This window comes from Podarcis bocagei (assembly GCF_964188305.1).
Source record: "Podarcis bocagei genome assembly, chromosome: 10".
Classification (NCBI taxonomy): domain Eukaryota; kingdom Metazoa; phylum Chordata; class Lepidosauria; order Squamata; family Lacertidae; genus Podarcis; species Podarcis bocagei.
The window spans coordinates 22,433,626-22,455,388 of NC_138135.1; the positions used below are offsets into that span (position 1 = coordinate 22,433,626).

General features: G+C 40.9%; 1 protein-coding gene and 1 long non-coding RNA gene across 4 annotated transcripts in view; one reads left to right on the forward strand and one right to left on the reverse strand.

The window, feature by feature from the left end:
- Positions 1-11,937, forward strand: LOC308596818. 3 transcript variants are annotated; one of them, XR_014012714.1, is made up of 3 exons: positions 1-207; positions 10,344-10,500; positions 11,798-11,937. It is a non-coding gene; the product is annotated as an uncharacterized lncRNA (long non-coding RNA). The 3 variants fall into 3 exon arrangements; XR_014012715.1 differs by lacking the exon at positions 1-207 and adding an exon at positions 7,513-7,602 and having other exon boundaries at positions 10,348-10,500; XR_014012716.1 differs by lacking the exon at positions 1-207 and adding an exon at positions 7,527-7,602.
- The window catches only part of CAPRIN2 (caprin family member 2), a 26,115-nt gene continuing 11,030 nt past the window's right edge, over positions 6,679-21,763 (reverse strand). Inside the window, 13 exon segments of the mRNA XM_081211994.1 lie at positions 6,679-7,577; positions 8,494-8,661; positions 9,680-9,743; positions 11,866-11,969; positions 13,187-13,309; positions 14,317-14,500; positions 15,044-15,193; positions 15,695-15,808; positions 17,202-17,297; positions 17,957-18,009; positions 19,197-19,272; positions 19,529-19,657; positions 20,933-21,028. Coding sequence (XP_081068120.1) covers positions 7,012-7,577; positions 8,494-8,661; positions 9,680-9,743; positions 11,866-11,969; positions 13,187-13,309; positions 14,317-14,500; positions 15,044-15,193; positions 15,695-15,808; positions 17,202-17,297; positions 17,957-18,009; positions 19,197-19,272; positions 19,529-19,657; positions 20,933-21,028 — 1,923 coding nt within the window. The 3' untranslated portion in view covers positions 6,679-7,011.

Genomic DNA, 21,763 nt, shown 5'->3' on the forward strand with positions numbered 1-21,763 from the left:
CCGCTCCCGCCCTCTCCCGGCTGTGGACTTTTTAAAGATGGGGGCGGCCATGGTTTGTTACAGAGAGCATCCGCTGTAGTTGGAGCAAACGGGGGCTTCTCTCCTTCCTTTCCCTCCTTGGCTTCCAGCTGATATGGGAAAGCAGGGAGGCCGATGCTACGAGGACCTGTTGCTGGGACTTCGCTGGAGGATCCATTGGCCCGGCAGGTTGTGGCGCTTCAGCTCTCCGAAAGTGTCTCACGTGCTCGACAGGGAGTGGCGCGCAGCCCTCCAGCTGCTTTGGGCAGCGATTCCCTCAATCCCAGGCCCTTCCTTATTTTTGGGTACTAGCTAGAGGGAGCAAGCTGGTCCTCACAGGTTGAACTTGACGTGGGTTTTAAAGGGGTGTGACAAGAGACCACATGCGCAAAGTGGATGCTCAAAAAGGCGAAGGCTCTTTACGTGAGTGCTTAGGGATTCCTCCCAGCCTTTCTGCCGCCCCGCTGGGGTTTGGGCAATGCCCGCCCAGCCACCCTCCCAAAAATAAAAGCTGCAACTTGCAGCTTCTAATATGTCATATCCCATTCTATGATCTTCAGTTGCGAGCAACTTTGAGGGGGAAACCGCCCTGAGATCTCCGGGTATAGGGCGGTATATAAATTCAATTAATAATAATAATAATAATAATAATAATAATAATAATAATAATAATAATAATAATAATAATGGGAAGCTTACAAATACTGAGGGTGGGGGAGGTAATCAGTCCATGTTATCTTACAAAGTAATATAGGTGCATTAGGCTCATAGTAAAAAAAAGTTATAAGTAGCACCTTAATTTGTTGGTTTCCAAGGTCGCACAAGCCTGCTTTTTACCCAGAATATTTCTTTTTTGCTACAGACTGTGGGGGGAAACGTGATGCTACTGCTTGTTTAGTCTGACCCGCCAAACATTTAAGGTGGGGTGTACACAGCCACACCCATTGTCTTCATCCCCCGCCCAAAGAAATCCTGGGAACTGTAATTTCCCCCTCACATAGCTACAGGATTCTTTATGATAAAAATGTACTTCAAAAGATATTGTGTGTATGCCGAGTACTAGAACATTGGTCCAAAAGAAGTCCACCTAGAAATCTTGTACTCATCACTACAATATTGACACACATTTAGATAAAATTTATGCTGGCAAGAGAAGCACTCTCCTTGTTGTATGTATGAATAAGGGGCATATACACTTTGAGTGGCAGGTAAGGATTTCTTAACTATATGTGAAGCAGTCTCCAGCAGCTTTGGTGACAGTGTAAGCATAACATAGTCCATTTCAGATCCAGGAGTTCACATAGTGCTGTATGTGTGAGCCAGTTAATCATAGAATTGTAGAGTTAGAATCCCAAGGGACATCTAGTCTTCCAATCCCTTGCAATGCAGGAATCTCAACAATGAAAGTGTAGCAGAGGATATGAATATTGGGTATAGTGTTTGATCTTCAACACAGCAACTACTAAAAAAGACAAATGCACACTAGCTTTAAAAATATATATATTATTAGAGATAGATAATTTATTACGGTCGGAGACCAGCTTATAAAACACACTTGGGGGAATGGTCCCAGAAGGAAAACAATTAAAACAATCTACAACAATAAATTTAAAATTTATAAATGCACCCAGACACCGAGGTCCAGCTCTGAGGGCCTTATGGGGGTTCCCTCAGTGCGAGAAGTGAGGTTACAGAGAACCAAGCAGAGGGCCTTCTAGGTAGTGGCACCCACCCTGTGGAACGCCTTCCCATCAAATGTCAAGGAAACAAACTACTATCCAACTTTTAGAAGACATCTGAAGGCAGCCCTGTATAGGGAAGTTTTTTATGTCTAATGCTTTACAATTTTTTATGTGCTGTCTTGGCTTGTTTGATTCCTTGTTTATTTGCAGGTGTGGGGTGTGTCACTTCACAACTTCCCCTTGCTCCATGAAATAGCGCACCCTGCACTTGCAGATAAACAAGGAAGCAAACAAGTCAAGACTTTACCATTTTTTTGAATGCAGTTTTGAATGCACTATAGAATTGTGTTCTATAGTGAATACTGCATTTAACACCCTTTTCGCATAATGGCATCAGAAGCCAGCAAAAAACATGGTAAAACAAAAGTTTTCAGCATGCACCAGAATTACACCATTTGAATCATGCGTTTTCCAATGGGGAGGCCATTCCATGGAGTGGGTGCCACTGCAAAAAAGGTCCTCTTCCTAGTTAATGCTAAATCCAAGGCTGTGGCACAACCAGAAAGATCTCTGTTGTGCAAATCTATATGGGAGAAGACATTCTTTCAGGTAACCTGATCATTACAAACATTCTTTCACATGTGTACTGGTCATCCCCATCACAAAACGTGGGATATGTGTAAAGATAAGGACCTATCCCTTATCTCTTTTTGCTGTATTCAGTAGCGCCTCATATGCAAGGAAATGTGAAGTTTGGGGCTTTACATTATAGAAAAACTAAAGAATGAGCATAAGAGGCATAACAAAAGTTAAATAGGAAGAAAAATATTTACACGCTATGAATACTAGGTGCTGCCGTTCTGCTCCCAACTTCAAGGGCTTCCCAAAAGCGCCAAGCTACAGTCAGGAACAGAATGCTAACTATAAGGAATTCCACCCTGACCCAGTGAAGGTGTTCAGTGGGGTAGGAGGAGAGGACATAGAAAAAAGAGTTACAATAAACAAGAGTGCACAAAGGAAGGAAATGTTAGAATTTACCACCAGGCAAGAATGTTACTTGCCCAAAAATGGAAAGAAGTAGTCCCAGCAAAGGAAGAATAGATACAAAAACTTATGGAATATGCAAAAATGGCAAAACTTACTGGAAGAATAAGAAATCAAGATAACAAACTTTTTATAAAAGAATGGAAATGGTTTATTGAATATTTACAGATAAATTGTTAACAGATAAAAACACGGGCAGGATTACTGTAATAACCTGCAGCTATGCAAGAGTATATATTAAAAGAAGATAAATAAGTTTGGATATGCAGAAGATATTAAAAATAAATTTAAGGAATCGCAGAGAAGGGGAAGGAAGTCAAGTTTTAAAATGTCAAAATGATTGTAAAATCAGTGAAATGCATATATCTGAAAAGTATAAATAAAATTTAAAAACGGGGTGAAAGAACTAACCATCAATGTCCATTCTCTTTGGGAGAATGGAGTGAATCTGAGTGTGGGTTACTGTAAGCAAAGCTGTGTAAGTGAGTTTCAGATGCACTGCCTGTTTGTTGGCTTTGCATAGCTCCAAAATGTCTACCCTCCTCAGCTGTGCTTTGGCAATGAGTGATAGGCATTATAGTCCACCACCTGTAAGGCCACAGGGTCCCTCTCCCTGACTTAGGGAGAGGGAGCTCATTAGCTGTCAAGTAAAAGGCAACACTCCCAGAACAACTTGGGAGCTGCGGTCCCCTTTTTGCAGCTGAGACTGCCCAGGTTTTTCCCCCCTCCAAGTTGTCCCTGTACAAGGAAGCTTTCTTAAATCAGAAGTGCTGTTGTGAGGGTAAAATTGCAGTAATTGTACAGGCCGGGAGCAGATTCCCTCCACCTCCCTTTGGGAAAGTAAGGGAGGGAAGTAGCAAACTGCCCCGTCTGAAGCTGAAGATCAAATAAACACACAGGGTCCCTGTAAAAGACTTACAGTGGGAGAGCAAGCAGGAGTGGAACCTGAAATGTATTTGAATAGCCCTGCTTATGGAGAGTGGAAATAGCTCAATTCAGGGTGTGCCTCCACATGATAAACAGGTTAAGAAACCATATGCAAAAAATCTGCAGCTAATGTGGCATGGCAGTGCAACGCACACATACTTCAAGACAAATATGCAGATATAAATCTAAAATCGATTTTATTTTACACCCTGGGACAATAAAATTGCTTATGGCCCCATTAATCCTTGATAAAGGTAAAGGACCCCTGACAGTTAAGTCCAGTCGTGAACGACTCTGGGCTTTACTGGCTGAGGGAACTGACGTTTGTCTGCAGAGTTTTTCTGGGTCATGTGGCCAGCATGACTAGGCCACTTCTGGCGAAACCAGAGCAGTGCACAGAAGCGCAGTTTACTTTCCTGCCGGAGCGGTACCTATTTATCTACTTGCACTTTGACGTGCTTTCGAACTGCTAGGTTGGCAGGTGCTGGGACCGAGCAACGGGAGCTCACCCCATCGCGGGGATTTGAACCACCAACCTTCCAATTGGCAAGTCCTAGGCTCAATGGTTTAGATCACAGTGCCACCCTTGATACCCACTCTTGATACCCACCCACAAAGAAGACTGAAGTACAAGGTTCCATATGCTTACTCGCAAACTATCCAAGCAGAGCTCCAGCTGCACTAAAGCTTCCATCCCATTGACCAGTTTTAATATTCCATTCTGACATCTGAAAAACCTTTTAGTTTATACAAAGCAATCCTTCAATTCACTTTTTACTTTAGTTACAAATCCAATTCTATGTACTTTGAGCACTTTGAATGTAGAACAGGCATCCCCAACCTGCAGCCCTCCAGATGTTTTGGCCTACAACTCCCATGATCCCTAGCTAACAGGACCAGTGGTCAGGGATGATGGGTATTGTAGTCCAAAACATCTGGAGGGCTGAAGGTTGCGGATGCCTGATGCAGAACCTTGCAAGGTGGGGGTTTTTTTGGGGGGGGATCCTAACAGTCTAGTCCAATGTGCGGCTTAAGGGCTACATGCCGCTACCAAGGCCTTTTCTGAGAGTCCTCAGCAACATTTGATGCTACCCTCACCTGCAGCCCTCGCATACCCTTCCCAAAGCTTAATTAGTGCTTTCCCAGCTTTAGGAAGGAGGTGGAGGGCTCTAGAACCCTGCCAGAGCCTTGCACCTCCTTCCCAAAGCCAAGTAGCTGTGATGTGTGTCCCAAATTTTGGCCTTGCTTCCTTGTGCACACACACAAGGCAGTGTGTGGCCTGTGGGCTCCATGTTGAAGTACTCTTGTGGCCCACTTAGTATGGAAAGTTGAGCTGCCCTGATCTAAAATGTACCCCAAGGTATTAGCAATGTAATCTGCCTAATTTGCATACTGCTTCAAGAAATGTGGTTGAAAAATAGTCTAAACAACAAATACTATTTGAATAGTTTGAACACTTCCTCTCTCTTGCCCAATATTAGAGCAAGAAGCCTAACCACATGTGTGTGACGCTTACTTCAGATAGTTTGAACTCAAGAGAAGTTAAAGAGTTCATCACCTGAAACAACTGATAGGAAACAATTAGTTTTAGGATGCATTAAAAGCTATAGTAACTTTGGTGATTGAAGAAAACATTAAGGGTGTTTTAAGGCTCAGCTTAGCTCTTTGTACCAATATTCACATATGCAGCATTGGAAAGCTTGCAAGATTTAAGCCTTATAGATGAAAACATTGCCTTTAATGCTATGAAACGAGTGGCTGGGACAATTGCCAGTATACAGCCACACAATCAGCTCCAGAAAAATGAATGTAGGACATCCTACAACAAAAGTCTTAAAAGGGCAGGAGTTTGTTTCAAGTGAGCAAAGGAAGACACTACCATAAGTGTCACTTAATTAAATCTATTTAAAAGGCTATGCATGAGCTAGTTTTTGTGTTAGTGAGAAGCTGAACACTGATGCAACAGAGCAGTTCTAAAGACTGCTTCATGGGCGGCAGAAGTAGCAGGTAAAGGTTTTATCCTTTAAGATGCAAGTCAGATTCTACGCCCCCCCCTCCCCCATGTGCGCACCGTGGGCAGCTATACTAGCATATCCAGCTCTTGCTGTTGAAAACAGTATTCTTGCTAACATGTCAGATGCAACTAAGTGCTAACAGCAGCTCTTAATTTTAACAAGTGTTTCAGCAAAGGACTAAAGACAATTACCCCGTACTACAGAGGCCCATACATCCATGTGTGCAAAAACTAGTCAATGTAGACATTGACCTGAAGAGCTTTCAATTAGTTAAATAGCAGCAAGAAAAAATGAGAACTGGTTTAGAGTGTTGCCGCAGATACAGAAGGACTTCTTTCCAAGTAGCAGCACCGGTAGGTAGGTATCAAGGAGGCAGCATTATCAGTAGGACATGGAACTGCCAGAAAACAATTAGGACTAGTAAAATATCACTTGAAATATTTTTGGGATTACATTTACTATTACATTTCCTAGTAGATGTGGAGTTCGTTCTCTCTCTCTCTCTCTCTCTCTCTCTCTCACACACACACACACACACACACACACACTGCAAGAAAGAATGACACTAACTTTGAAGCTTACCCATGTGTTACATTCACATCAGCACAAGCTGACTACACCTGTATAAACTCTATAAAGTAATGGGGAAAGGTAACTTTGAAAGTCATCCAACTTCTTGCTTTGGGCTGTATCCAACCAATTTCTACTTAGAGCTGACCCTTTTAAATTAATGGACCCAATTCAGCCAAGGGCATTCATTTCAGTGAGTCTACTCCAAGACTTAGATTGCATATTTTTATAAGGGAAAGTAAGAACATATGAAGCTGCCTTATACTGAGTTGGACCCTTGATTGGTCATCTAGTTTTAGAAGTCTACTTTGACAAGGTGGGAGTTATGAGGACTGAGTCTGGGATCTCTTGCATGCAACGCATATACTCTATCATAGAAATGTGGCCCCCTTAGAATGTGCACCCAGCAGTACAGACATTGATACTAAGGCATATTTTTTTATTGAGGCACAAGGCATTGTGAATAGCCTAGACTTGAGGCAAATTTTGAGCAGTGTAGTAAGCTGATAATTACAGTTCAGGGAGAAAAGCAAACATACATTCACAGCTTTACTATCAAGACTACATCAAAACTGATAAAGTGCCACATTTGTGCTGACCCAACTCCCTCTCATAGCAAGACAGTTCACCATATCCCATTTCAGAATTATGTGGGTGTGTTTTAAGCAGTTAATGTGCAGTGCAAAACGAGTCTTCCCAGTTTTCACCTTCCTTCACCAAATTGTTTAGAGCAGATCTATTGTTAACATTAGTATTCAGTCTTGATACAGCACAAATCCTGAGAATGTAGAGTACTTCCAACTACTTCCATAAATAGCTCCTCTATGGAGGCGTAACCAAATCTGGTCTCCCTGAAAAAGCTGGAGGACTGCATGATTACTAGCAGTCTCATGATCTGGAGCACCATCATTGGCATATGCAGATACTAGAATCTCTTCATTTTTCATCAGGTTCACATACAGCGGAACATTCACAGCCAACTTCAGCATATTGAAGAGGAACACATAAGTACCATTCACAGGACAACTAAACCTACCAAGATGGATATTAAAGGCTTCACCAAGATTGTGTAACAGGGAGTCAAATGTAATAGGTTGGTCTAGAGTTCCAGGAGTAAAGTTAGAAGTTCTACTAGCCGAAAAGGCAGCTCTGACTTGCTGTGGGAAGGCATAGATGTGCACAGGTACAAAGGTGGTTGCTTGGCTCGTCACTGGCATATCAACAGGAGTAATGCTGCGTGAGTCACCCTGCCCAGAGTCCCCACTGTCAAAAGTCTCACTGTCACGTTCTGGGCTGCTCACCTGAGAAGAATCGCTCCATCCTGTTGTTGAAGATTATGAGCAATGGTTAGTTCTGACGTAACCTTAAATTCAGTATTTCTAAAACTCGTTTGTTCAAGCTTGCATGTTTCAAGCAGTCGTTAAAAAAGACCTTGTGTATTAGTGACTAGACCTATCCCAGTTAGACTTGTACCTAGTTCTTACAAGTTTTTAATCATTTTTCTTCAAAGTGAGTGTGGAGATGAATACAATGTTAGAGAGGCTTGGGTGTGGGTTTCTCAGCTGCAAAGCAACTCCAGCTTCACTCAACCAACAAATATACAGCCTCTGGACTGAGTGTGTTCCTCGTGCTGCTGCAAGCCAGCTATGCTTTGGTTGCTGTGCTTTTGTCATTCTCCCCACCCCATGCTCACCTGCTCCAGTATTTGTTCAGTATTTTAAAAATCTTCTCCACTAATGGCAAGATAACCTCCAAAACACACAGTGGCTCCCTGACTGACAGCAGCTGGTGCTGTGCTCTGAAAAAAGCAGAGCTGCTTCCTGGCAAACACAAGGGCCAGTCTATCAGCACGCTGCAAGTCCAGATTTCCTCTTAACTCAAACAGCGTTCCCACCTCCTTACTCTGAAAACTGAATCTGTGTGTCAGATATGTAACAAGTGCACTTCCACAGCAAGCTTAGCGTTGAAATGATTCAAGCTTCTCTTCACCCAGAAAGAGTAGCAGAGGTTAAGATGACAATGCAATAGTTCTACTATTATGTTTATGGTGAATAAGCAGTGGCTACATGCTCACCTTGGAAATCAAGACAAATACTTAAATATCTAGTTAACAGAAAACACATTTTGGAGGGTGCAATATTCTTACTACCAAGAAAGGACATATCTTATAAATGTGTGTTTATTTAGTATAGAAAACCAAGTTACCAATATCAACTGAACTGTTAATCAACACTAACTGAACTGATGCATCCTCGTGGCCACAAGACTGCTTTCAGACTCTGCTTCCTTCCCATTTCTCTCAGTTTTCCTCAATTCCCTTCTTCTGAAGTATTCTCTAACACGAGTTCTACCTCGAGCTCTACCTGATGAGCAATTCTCTTCCTGTCTGTTTTCTTGTCTGTAACCTAAAATACAGAAGCTTTAAGGATTTTATAAACTCTGCACCAAGCTGCTAATATGGCTAGACTGGAGGAGCAACTTCAGTACTTCTCCTTGATAATCTGAACAAACCATTAGGCCTACTTTAAATCACCTGTGTATAAAGTGGGCTTACTACTGGCTTGAGACAATAGTTACAGTGAAATGGTTGCTCTGAACTGTTTATTTAAGCTAGTCTTGGATTCTCTCAAGCAGAGGTTGACAACCTGGTCCCAAATGCCAACTAGTGTGCATGTCAGGATTCTAGGTGGGTGGTAGGGGGTTCTATGGCACAAACTGAATCCTCCTTGCATTGAGCACTGGTGGGCGGTAAGGAAATTTTACCATCAAGAAAGATGCATTAGTGGGTGGTAGGTATAAAAAGGCTGACTACCCCTGCTCTAGAGAATATTTTCTAGTTCTTTTTGCTCATATGACTCTGAGGTATGGAGAAGGCAGAGAGAGAACACTGCCTTTCCATAAAGTTTCCTTTACAGATGGAACAGGACACCCAGTGATGGGCAGCTCCCCATCCACCAGAGAAGGCAGAGGGAGCTCTCTCATGGTGGAAGTACCACAGCTGAGAAAACCTTTCACAGTTAAAAGCCAAGTATTAAATAAAAATAAGACAAGAACAAATCCCAGGATCTGCTACAAAGCTGGGATATTTGACCGATCCTCCTTGCTTTGGCAAATGATGAGACATGATCTTCTCTCCTCCATCAAGGAGAGCAGGCTAACTCAACTGAAATGACAACTCTCCCCTTCCCCATCATCAATTTTTAATAGCTCTACAAATCATGTTCCTGGGCCAGAAAGAATTAGATTCATCTTGTGAGCAGAAATGGAGCCCATATGTTGCATAAGACAGTTGATTCCAGCCAAAAAACATATGCGGTGAAAGCACATCCGATTATTGTATGCAGCCCTATGTTGTTTTATTTCAGGTATTAAATAATATCTAGGACAGAACTGCATTTTAAGCAGTGTTTGAAGTAAACTTACCTCTTGAGGTTGCCCGGCCACTACTAATACCACCTCGTTTATAGTTCTGCTGGTAATTCAAATCCTAGGAGAACACAAATATTTGTTCCTGTTTAGTCAAGCACCTCCAGACAATATTTACAGCCATATAACATCTACTTCATGGGGAAGGGGAGGGAGAAAAGAAAATTGCTACACAGTGGTACCTCGGTTTTTGAACGTAATCTGTTCCAGAAGAACGTTTGAGTTCCGAACGTTCAAAAACTAAAGCATTTACTTCAGGAAAACTCAATATGGAAGCTGTGTGGCATGTTTGACTTCCAAAAAGCATTTGAAAACCAAAGCAGTTCCTTTTGGGTTTTCGGCACTCAAAAACCGAAACATTCGACTTCTGAGACATTCGAAAACCGAGGTACCACTGTACCAGCATTGAAGTTTATTGCTGCTTAGTAGACATCAGAAGTAGTTAGTCCAACATACTAAATTTCCAGCAGCATCAACAGGATGCATATTAAGCACCTATACTTTTAAATTAGAACATTGGTGCAGTACACGCCACCATGAATGTTACTTCTTATTGGGTGTGGGAGGTGTCCAAGTGGGTTATGATTCCTTCTATTGCTCAGAAGGAAGGAAACATGATCAGATTTCCCCCCTTTCTCTACTGGTGTGGTTCTGTTCCAAGGCAGAGGTGATGCCGAAACAACTTTGTAATATGAGACAGCGTGAGAGACAGAGCGTGCACTGAAGAACGAAGACAAGGAGGAAAAGAATAAAACAGTGTGGCCTGGACCTACTGGTTTCCAAAGCTGAACTTTCAAGAAAAAAATGCTAGCTAGAAGGTAAAAAAAATATTCTGAAGCATGTATGTCCAACTTGCAATGGTGTATGAAATGTGGCCTAGTGTGGTGTATGAAAGGCTGCCAATGTGGAGTGTGTCATGGTGTTGGCAGGTGTAATCACTCATAGAATACAGAATGCAAGTCTTTATCCACTAGGATTGAATTAAAGCCTTTCTCCTACTGTAGTTAGGCAGAAGGACATAAGATACTGTTTTGCGTAAAGGCAAATGTGTGGGAATGTTGATCTTGAGGACCCAGACATTCAGCTTCTGCCAGGCCTACTCAGAGAGGTGAGATGGTTTAAGAGTTGGATGAGGAGAACCGGTTACTGTGCTCCATGGAAAGACAAGCTGCCCTTAGGAACGAAGGTCAGGTCAGTACAGAATATTGCACCGGTGGTCATTGCTGGCAACAGCACTGAGTTCCAAGATTCTGTTGTGATGGCCATGAGAAAAAGCACACTAATTGACTGAGCAGGGGAGCTCAAAATGCAGTTTTTATAGTGCATTGATGCCCTTGTGGATACCTCCAGGTGGGGAAACCAGTGGCCTCAGGTATATGTTTTAGGGTGGTGTGACTGCATGGCACTTTGATGCACACCTCAACTATGCATCTCCATCCTTTGGGAGGATAGCTCCAGTCAGGAGCAGTGCTCCAGGGGCACCCACTCCTGAGTAGTATTGGGAGAGGACTCCTGGAGAAAGAATATGATCAAATCTTTCCTGCCTTCAAAGCAGTAGGAGGGGTCATAATCCACTTGGACACCTCTCATGGCCAGCCCTTGCTCCAGTATCACTGCAGCTGACTGAATGTGCTTTATTAAATTGATATGAGTGTATATTCCTTGAAAGTGGAGCAAGTTGTAATACCATTGTAGCTATCCATCAGCACACTGGGAACTCAAAGATAGCTCCATGACACACACATTAACCCAGGCATGGCCAAACCTGGCCCTCCAGCTGTTTTGGGACTACAATTTCCATCATCCCTGACCACTGGTCCTGTTAGCCAGGGATTTTGTGAGTTGTAGTCCTAAAACAGCTGGAGGGCCAAGTTTGGCAATGCCTGCATTAACCCAATAAACTTGAGAGATATAAACGTAAGTCATGTTCTCAGAGTTAGGATGGGAAGCATGAATACTGAATATATTCAGCCCTTTCTAGATGGCATTTCAATTAAAATTAGTCCCTACTAAATGATACATTACAATACTCCTCTCAGTCTGGTAAGTCAAATTTGCAAAGCACCATTAACCTGACTATGTGCAAATAAGTACTTGTTCTTTATTCCTGAGCAGAATCCAGGACACCACCACCAAGGGTCATGTATACTTTCGCAAAGCCAAAAGTCTTCCAAAATAATTACCCTGTGAGAATACTGCACTGAAGGATAATCTCTGCCAGGAAGATGCATTTGGCTATAAAGGCCATTAGGAACAGAAGGTGATCCTCTGTAAACTTCAAAACCTGCTGAACAAAATATGAAATCTTTGCTTTAAGAACTAGAATGATTTGACAGATTGATCTCCGTGTCATCCAGTAACGCATTGGAGAACTCTGGTAGTTCCCTCCTAGGGGCAGGTCAAATACCCAATACGTTGCTGAGTACTGAGAGGTTCCGACTCTTATGACATAACTTTGTTTTATGGGTAAAGAGTAACTAGGAAGTTTATCCAGTAATTACAGTTAGAGAACTCTTCCTGTGTTAGAAAATTAAGGAGTTTATGATTCACTTTGGCAGCCAGCATTTTCAGGCAAAGGAGCAATGCTCAGTAACTATGTATCTGATTTCAGTTTGAGCACATGCTTACAACCAAAGTTATTTAGGGTCATTAACACTTAAATTGATATTCACCTAGTTTGCTATACCAAATAGCATCCCAGAATTACCACCAACCAAATACATGAGTGTTTCTTGTTGAGGTCAAAATCCAACTAGATATGGACAACAAATACTGCATTTGATCTTTTGGTTCAAGTTTCTTCCTTTTCACATGATACTACTATTTGGTGAAAGTCACTTAAAAAAACAAGACTAACATTGTGGTTGATATGTACGGAGTTATATTGTAACATATGCAATAAACAATTCTTCTCAAAGAAATAAAATTCTTTTTTTTTAAAAAAAAACAGCTTAAAAAACAACCCCCTGCTTTTGCTTAAAGTAATGGATCAACTTCATAGATATCTTATTTAGGCACTTGAAAGTTGCCCGTTGAGTGCCTGCCTTTTCAACCTTAAGCTCTCAAGCAGCTTACAACAGAGCACCACAAAAGGGTTTGATGCACAGATAGATGGCTGCTCATGAAATGGCACTTCCCTCCTTCTATTTGTGCATGGTGCGCTTACCAATTTTAGCATTTGACTCCATTCTAACCTCAGCCTCTGTGCTGCAGCCACACTTTAATGAAAGGTCCCAACTGAGAGACTTCAGGGAACACGGCGTTACAGCAGAGGAGAGACTAGGAAACCCTGTTGCTCAAGCAACCAACTGCCAACACAGCTTTGATCCAACCCAATATGTCTTACTATTAAAAAACAACAACCATGAGCTAATAAAGTTTTAAAGTTCAGCAGTTTTAATGTTGCCCTTTACTATGTGGTTTTTTGTATTGGCCAACTATATTCTACTTGTACAATGTTAAGATATATCCACTGGTAAGTATTTCCACAGAAACCATACATACCTTTATAGCCACCAGGAGAGCGATATGAATTGGTTGCTGACCTTCCACCTCGAACGGTGCCTCTGACCGATCCACGGCTTGTGACAAAAGGTTGAGGTGGTCTAGAGAAAGTGGGCGTCTGTGCTGCATAAAAGGTGAGAATACCATTGCTTACAGGAACAGCTCCCTCAACCAGGTACTTTAAAAATAGCCTTATAATTTTCTGCATAAAAGCAGGAGTTTCCCTTATTCCTTCACCCAACCTTTAGCAGCTAAAGACTTTCAAGATAGTTTGCAAGTCTTTATTTTGAACAGCTAGAATCATATCCCCTATTACTGGCAGTTACAATTAACCAAACCACTTCTAGAGCTTTAACAAACTAAAGTTTTACAGATATGTTATCCACCTGCCTCCTTGAAAACCTAATCATGTTTATCATAACAAGTAGTTAATGCAGTTATTTCCAACAATACTTTACTTCATCAAAGGCTGTCACATCAATAATTTGGACTTATTATTAGAATTTAAATCTATACTCCACCCCTCAAATATAGGACAGTTTGCAGTAGAAAACATAAGTAGCCAAAGTTAAAAAAAAAGAGCAACAAAAGTTGAAAGCCTAAGAAAATCTTCACCTGGCCCAGGAAGATTTAAGGGTGTAAGATTGCAGCTGAATCAGGCCAAAGGCCCTTTTGGTTCAACATTCTGTTCTCACAGTGGCCAACTGGATGTCTACCTATTGTCCTAGCAGGGCATGTGAATAATAGTGCTCTCTCCACCTGAGATTTCCAGCAACTACTCTGGTATTCAGAGGCATGCTATGACAGTGGGGGCAGGGCACAACCACTGTGGCTATTGACTATTGATAGGTTTATCCTCCGTAGGGTATTGTTAAAGAAACAGTCCCAGCCAGCACAGTACAATTTTTTCACTACGTGTCAGATAAGATCATGTTTCCTTGGAGATGGGCAGTTGGATACTGCCAAGTCATCACTCTTCAGTCCTTTTCTACTTCTGCTTTTATAGCCACTAGCAGAGTGCCTTGAAATCATTTGGGTTAAATATTGTAAGGCACCCCCATTACTGAGGAATCAATCAAGTTGTACTCTTGATGTCCCCATTACCATTCTTGCACTGAGGTTTTCCTTACCATTTGGCAAAGCATCTTGAGAAAAAGCAGTTTGTTCAACATTTTGAGTAGACTGTGGTTTACACTGGGGTGGAGTCTGTGTACTTGCTGTACAAAAATTCTGATTATATCCTGTAGGATGCAAAGAGTTCTCTTTTATATCCCGCTCCCTGCGAGGTGGTAAAGGCGCGTTCACTTTGAACACCTGCAACACAACATACAATTATGCAAAAAAGGGCTATTTTTACAGTGTTTCTATAGGCCACATGCATTATCAAGTCTGCCCCATCTTGTGCTGTGTAGTCTACACAGAGTAGAAATTTAAGTATTTTCCATTTACGCTGGAGTGGGGGTGTCTGGTGCCATGGCCATATCACATTCTACCAGGAATTTGCAATTAATTTCAACTAAATATTAAGACTGGTACTCCTTATTCACAGGGGTTCTAGTCTCAAAGCTGCAGAACTTCAAGTAGGAACTGTAAAATAGCAATTGTATTATTAGGTCTAAATGCAGCTGTAAGCATGCAAAAAATAAAGGGATCCCTTCAGGGAATGCTTCTCTTGTAAACTTGTAGTAAATAGATCTGCATCTGCTTAAAAATAATAGTTCCTACTAAACATGTATCCTCTATTATACAGGGTGCTCTGTTGTTTCTGAGGAGACCCTGGATTTAGCTTCTCCTTGTTTATGTCTAGCTTTTGCCCTCCCATCTAATTGCATTCACCTAGACAGCCAATGTACTTACAATCTGCACAGCCTGAAAGGGAGGTGCTTTCATGCTAACACTATTACTTGGGGAAGGAGACTGGAAACCCTTCCCTTGGGGTACTGGTGACATGGTAGTTCTTGATGGAGTCAATGATGTCTCTGATTCACTTGAAAGAGGAATAGGAACCTTGAAGGAAAAAATAGTAATATTCTATTGTCATGCCAATGGGAAAGCCATTTACACTGTTAAACCCTATGCTGTCAAAACACCAGCAGTTTCTGCAAGCCAATGGTTGGGCATATCAAAGAACAGAATAGCTTCTACTTCATTTGCTCTTGCTGTGCATTTGGAATTTCCATTAGTCTCTGCTGACTATGTCAAACATGTTTGAGCTAGATGTGTTACCACTTCAAACATTTACATACAGAAGTTTAACATGATGGAGATCCTTATGGCAATGAACTCGCATTTTAAAACTTACTAGTTTTCATTTTCAGAGATCAACATTATATAGCAAAGGGATAGCAAACATGGTCCCCCTCCAGTTGTTGTTGGACTACAACTCTCATCATCCTTGACCAGCCATGCCAGCTGGGGCCAACATATCAAGGGAACAATATTTACCACCCCTGCAATAACGACACACTTTTTTATCAGTCAAATTCTTACAGTATGTGTCAAACTCACCTGAGAAATTTCAGATTTTTTAGGCTTTAATACTTCAGCAATCTCTTTGCTTATCCGATAAAAGGACTGAGGTGGACTGAAGTTCTCAGACTCTTGAGAATTTGTAACAGATGTCTAGAGACATAACCAGATAGTTACTAGTTACTTAAAATGGAAATAAATGCTTGCAAGAAAGTGTGCCCAGATTACGCATGGTATTTTGGAAGATGCTGGGACTCAGTTATTACAGAAAGTATATCCTCTTACTACATGCCTAGATGTCAATATTGAAGTTGGGTAAACTCTGAAATGAATCCAAGGCTGCAACCCTTACATCATTCCACCATAATGACCAACTGGCAAAAATACATTTGCTTCTCAGTCAATACTGCATGCATCAAATAACTGTTGTATTTCACTTAATTTCCTTCCCCACCAAATATCACCTAAGAGGAATGAAGTTAGTGCAAATTCACTAGAAGTGAATTCCCTGTTGTTTCAACTACAAACAAGCTGTTAAGTATTCATATCATGTGCAAAAAATGATAATAGTCACTTCCTTATTCAATAGCTATCAGTAGCTTTAGCACTGTAAATTGACATATCCTGGTTTTCAGTTTCCCTTGTATAACACAACTAGAGCTGTATCTTAATTGGCAAAGTACCAGTTGCAAGATGAAGCTACATCTTCAGCTACTACAATCATTTAACTTCCAAGCAATAGTAGTATTTAATTCGTTCCGGAGGTCCATTCTTAACCTGAAACTGTTCTTAACCTGAAGCACAACTTTAGCTAATGGGGCCTCCTGCTGCCGCCAGAGCACGATTTCTGTTCTCATCCTGAAGCAAAGTTCTTAACCCGAGGTACTATTTCTGGGTTAGCGGAGTCTGTAACCTGAAGCGTATGTAACCCGAGGTACCACTGTATATCTAACTATATTATAATTAAGCAAATATATTTATTTGGGAAGAATGCTTCAAAGAGTCCCAGGGCCAACCCACCTATTTTTTGATAGATAGACAGGGTGGTCAGCTCAGTTTCATTGAATAATTTGCCTTGCTGAAAACTGTTCAAGTTTATATTATCAGAATTTCAATTTACTGAAGTGTTATCTTGTAAACGTAAAAACTCTGTTATAGGGATACATATGGGTAAATTCCAAGCCTGGTTCACACATCACATAAAACCACTGTTAACTTTAAACTATGCCTTAATGTGAACAAATGGCATGTTGGTTCATACTACTCAAGACCCTGCTTTGCTCCTCCTTAACAGTACAACAGGGGGGGGGGGTTGGCTTCGTTTGATATGCCTTCTCCCAGTAGGGACTTTTCTCAAAGCCACACCAGCATTTGCTGCACACCAACCTGTCACATTCAGTATCACCTGGCATAAGCTGCTCCCAATGTGTGCCTGCCCCATTTCTCAGAAATACTAAACGAATGAAGGTCAGAAATAGGCACCCCCTCATTAGAGGGCAACAAGTTAATCGGGATCAAGGGCAAACTCTAAAGAACAATCAGTAACCTGTGGTGTCGCAAGTTCAGTTTCTGATCCAGACAGTGTATTGTCAGAAGTTAAGGAGGTGATTGAGCCGTGCAAGGCTATGGGAGAAGCAGCAACCTGTCAATAGAGGGATATACAATGTAATATATAATGTAATGTACAGTAGACTTCATAGTTTGAAAAAATTCTTGAAAATATTACTTAGGACTTCCAGTTTTTGCTGCCATGGTGAACAGTGGTTCCCACAATAGTAGACCCTGGGCATGCAGCCAATTAAGGATAATTTGAGAGTAATTATACTTGCAAACCCCCCCCCCACTGGGTTGGAGGGGGGAGAGCTCTCACTTGCAGATCGTCCAGTACCTGCCTCCCACTCCTGCGGAATGCATCCAAGTTGCATGGCACACACATCAAAAGCCCCACTACTCTCTTGAAACAAGTTGCATGGTTCTTTAGGTCCTAGCCACTGTGCCTCCTAAAAACTGTTTAAGCCAAAATGGCAAGCCACATTAATACCCCCATCTTTTTAGAAAGTTACTCAAGGCCAGGCATCCCCAACCTGCAGCCCTCCAGATGTTTTGGCCTACAACTCCCATCATCCCTAGCTAACAGGACCAGTGGCCAGGGATGATGGGAATTGTAGTCCAAAACATCTGGAGGGCCTCCAGATGGGGATGCCTGCTCAAGGCAGTTTATGCAGTCAAGATACAAAAATACATTCCAAATAATCAATGCATGTTTGACATGCATTGTGACAAATGGCTTACCACTCTTACCTGAACCGGTTCCTCAGGGAAATCATTTTGGCTTGAAAGTTGTTCATTAGGTGCTACAAAATATGGGAACATTTGGTTATGCCCTTTCTACACATGAAACTGCTCTTCAAATATCAGAGTTGAACTACCACCATTGTATGCCTGATGCTAGATAATCTATTAAGACAATGCTAACATATAAGGTTTTATTTAAATATATATGTATGTATGTTTACTGATACTTGAAAATGGAGTTGTAAAAAGTCAGCAAGATGTACACATCAAAATAAAATAAAAACATTAATAACTGTGACTGAGTGGAGTACAGAGGTTGTTTACATTATGTTCATTTTTATATTAAGTAATAAATATGGAGCGACTGTCCAGAGTTGACATCTGAATGAAATCAAATCACAAGCCATCAACAACAACAAAACATCAGCTGAGAAAGGGGACAGTCCGAGACATGTCTAGGCCAACCAAAGAGTCTGCTGGGAGGAAGGGAGGTAAATACTCCCTCTATAGTGATGTATGAGTCATTGGAGTTTTGTACAATACAATATTGTTGGTTATTAAAGTTGTAAATAGAAACTATACTATTTCAAAATATCTGCAGTGGTAAAGTCAGATGCTCAGACAATACAATTTCCCATACACTCTCTAACCATCCAGTATGTGTAGGACCAACAGAAAATCTCACTTGAGGTTTTACATTTAAGAGAATTAGTTCTCATTTAGTGACTATTTGTGTCAAGATCAAGGCCCAAGTTTCAAAGTTTTAAAAAGTGAAATTCAAAGATAAAACTTTTGAAGAAATTTCTAACAGGAAGAATTAAGTTCTGCTCCAGTATCAAGCAAAATTTTGGATGCAATGTAATTTAAGAAAATGTGTTTCACAATTTACTGCTTAATAGAAATAGAGGCTTTAAGAAAATAATGAATTAAATTAAAGTTTATCTCTTTTTTAACAGTATATCTCTGCACAATCTGTATTAGTGTGTCTATTTATTTCTGGTGGTGGTTGAAGTGACCATAATGGTTGTAACAACAACAAAAATTGAATTTAAATTAAAGTTTGCATACAATACTTCTAAGATATACCATGAAGTATTAATCTCACCTATCGAACATCTTTGTCACATAGATTTAATAATTTGTTGCTATGCCAGTCTTTTCTGCTTTATGAAAGTGATAAGAGATTCCTAGAACATGAAACAAAATAGGATCTTCCTTGTTCACCATTAACCACAATTATGATTACCTGTGGAATCAACTGAAGGTGCTTGTGATGAACAAATGGCACGTTGTGAAGGTTTATCAAAATCCAGTAAAGACTCCTTAAAAACAAAAAAGTTACAAGTCTTGCACTCTTGAAAAAAACAAGAATCTATTCAGAGATGAATAAAAGTTTACATGTTTTGTGGTGCATTTTAACCTCTGAAAATTACCTTCAGCAATTAAAAACATGTGCCATTAAAATATCTGAGACCTTAACACCAACTGATGCCCTCCTTTTCATTTTTTCCTTGCGCTCACCATCCGTTAGGTACCTATCATACTCCCCCAAACTCCATGTTATCCAGGACAACTTACTTGCATGAAATTATAGGTCCCTTGTATTTGAGTCATCAGGTCTTGTAGTCTTTCCCTTCTTAATATTGGATCCTTTGGAAGACTAGTAGAGCAAAACTCTGCAACTGGTTGATGAACAGGTTTAGGTGCCTAATAAAATAAAATAATAATAATAATAATAATAATAATAATAATAATAATAATAATAATAATAATAAAAAAAATAATAATAATCGCTGAGGAAAATGTTAGTTGAACTATTCAGAGTAGGCAAGATTCCCAGAGTGCTTTTTCCAGTATGCTACTGTATGGGTTAAAGCATGGATAGGCAAACTAAGGTCCGGGGGCCAGATCCGGCCCAATCGCCTTCTAAATCCAGCCCATGGACGGTCCAGGAATCTGCGTGTTTTTACATAAGTAGAATGTGTCCTTTTATTTAAAATGCATCTCTGGGTTATTTGTGGGGCATAGGAATTCGTTCTCCCCCCCCCTCAAAATATAGTCCAGCCCCCCACAAGGTCTTAGGGACAGTGGACCGGCCCCCTGCTGAAAAAGTTTGCTGACCCCTGGATTAAAGGCTTTGTTGGTGCTGAAGTCAACTTGCAAAACACGAGTAGCCAACATGGTACCTTCTAGTTGTTGTAATCCAACTCCCATCAGCCAACAGGGCCAGAGGTCAAGAGCAATGCAAGCTGTAGTCTACAACATCTGGAGAGCACCATGGTGGTTACCCCTCCAATCAATAATATTCTCCCAATGTACATCTTACATTTTACTTTAGGCTTAAATTCTAAACACTGTTACAATGGAGAAAGACCGCAGTGAACAAAGTAGGAGCTACTTCTAAATAAACACATGGGACTGTGCTGCAGGTACACAATTTCAAGTCAAATAAAAGGGAGGATCCTAGAGCCAAGTCCTGAAAATGGCATTTTCAGAATACGAGCTCCTTTTCAAGTTACTATTTTAACAGGAGGTCCATTCATACCTTTCCTGAAGTAGACCTCTTCCTGATATTAAAATTAAAATATCCGGATTTTTAAACACTGATCTACTACTAAGGCTATGAATTGATTCCTGAGACACTCAGAACTTAGGAAGCTGCCTTACAGAGGGCAGACCACTGTTCTGTCTATCTCAGTAATGTCTGACTCACCAGGAATTCAGACAAGGGTCTTTTCCCAGTCCAACCCAGAGGTGCCAGGAATTGAACCTGTGGCCTCCTGCATGCAAAGCAGATGTTCTACCACTGAGCCATGGCCCTATGTAACAACTTAAACAGTTTTTCTTTGGTTTCAAATTCTCCTTTCCCTGGGAAGATTCAAAGTGGATACTTCACACAGGAAGTATTCCAGCTGTTCTCAAGATTCTAAGTTTAAGCATTTTGAAGCATTTCCTATGATCAGTATGACCAAGAAAGCAAACCTGAAGGCTGTTTTCAAAGCTCCTAGGTAGTTTACAAGGTTCTCCAACAGACGTAGCATCAATGCCTCCTTCATTCACTCCATCTGTCTTTTCATCCTATGTAAAATAAGAATTCCATGTATTAGATTATTATAATATGACTTAGCAATGTACACCTTTTACATAAATACACCACAGACTCCGTGTTCTACACAAAGTATCAGATTAGCTAACTTTTGAAAGCCCCATTGCCTAATGGCATTTTACTGTAACCACTTGTTTCATGTCAGAATCAAACTTCAGTCTGAGCTCTTATTTCTATATTGAAAAGCATTTAGAAATATGTTTTGACAAATTAATTGTTTAAGTAGAGATCAGTCCTACAGAAGGATCTCAGCTGATTGATAAGGTTGGTGAGCCCTACCTGCCACTCACTTCCCTCTACAGCACAAGCAGAAACCACTTTGACTGTTGGACCCACTATTAGTCTTGTTTGTTCAATCTGCAGAGACTGTCTTTGCATGCAGGGAAGTCCCTAACTCACCAAGGGGTTGAGACCCATTGGCTACCCTTACCTTCTCCTTTAATCCTACCAACCCTGTCATGTAGGTTAAAAAAAGCCTTCCAGATTCATTATCCTTCCCTCATTTTTTAATTATAGAAATCCAAAACTGATCCAAACTTGGAGGTCTATGTCTATATTCCTCCCTGCTCTATTCCTCTATTATATATTACTCCCCATTTTTTAACATCTAGAATCTTCAAGGTTTGTGATCAGCAATGCTAAGTTCTCTCCCCCCTGCCATTCCAAATATGAACTTGGCAAAAATTCACTGAACAGCAAACTATTTA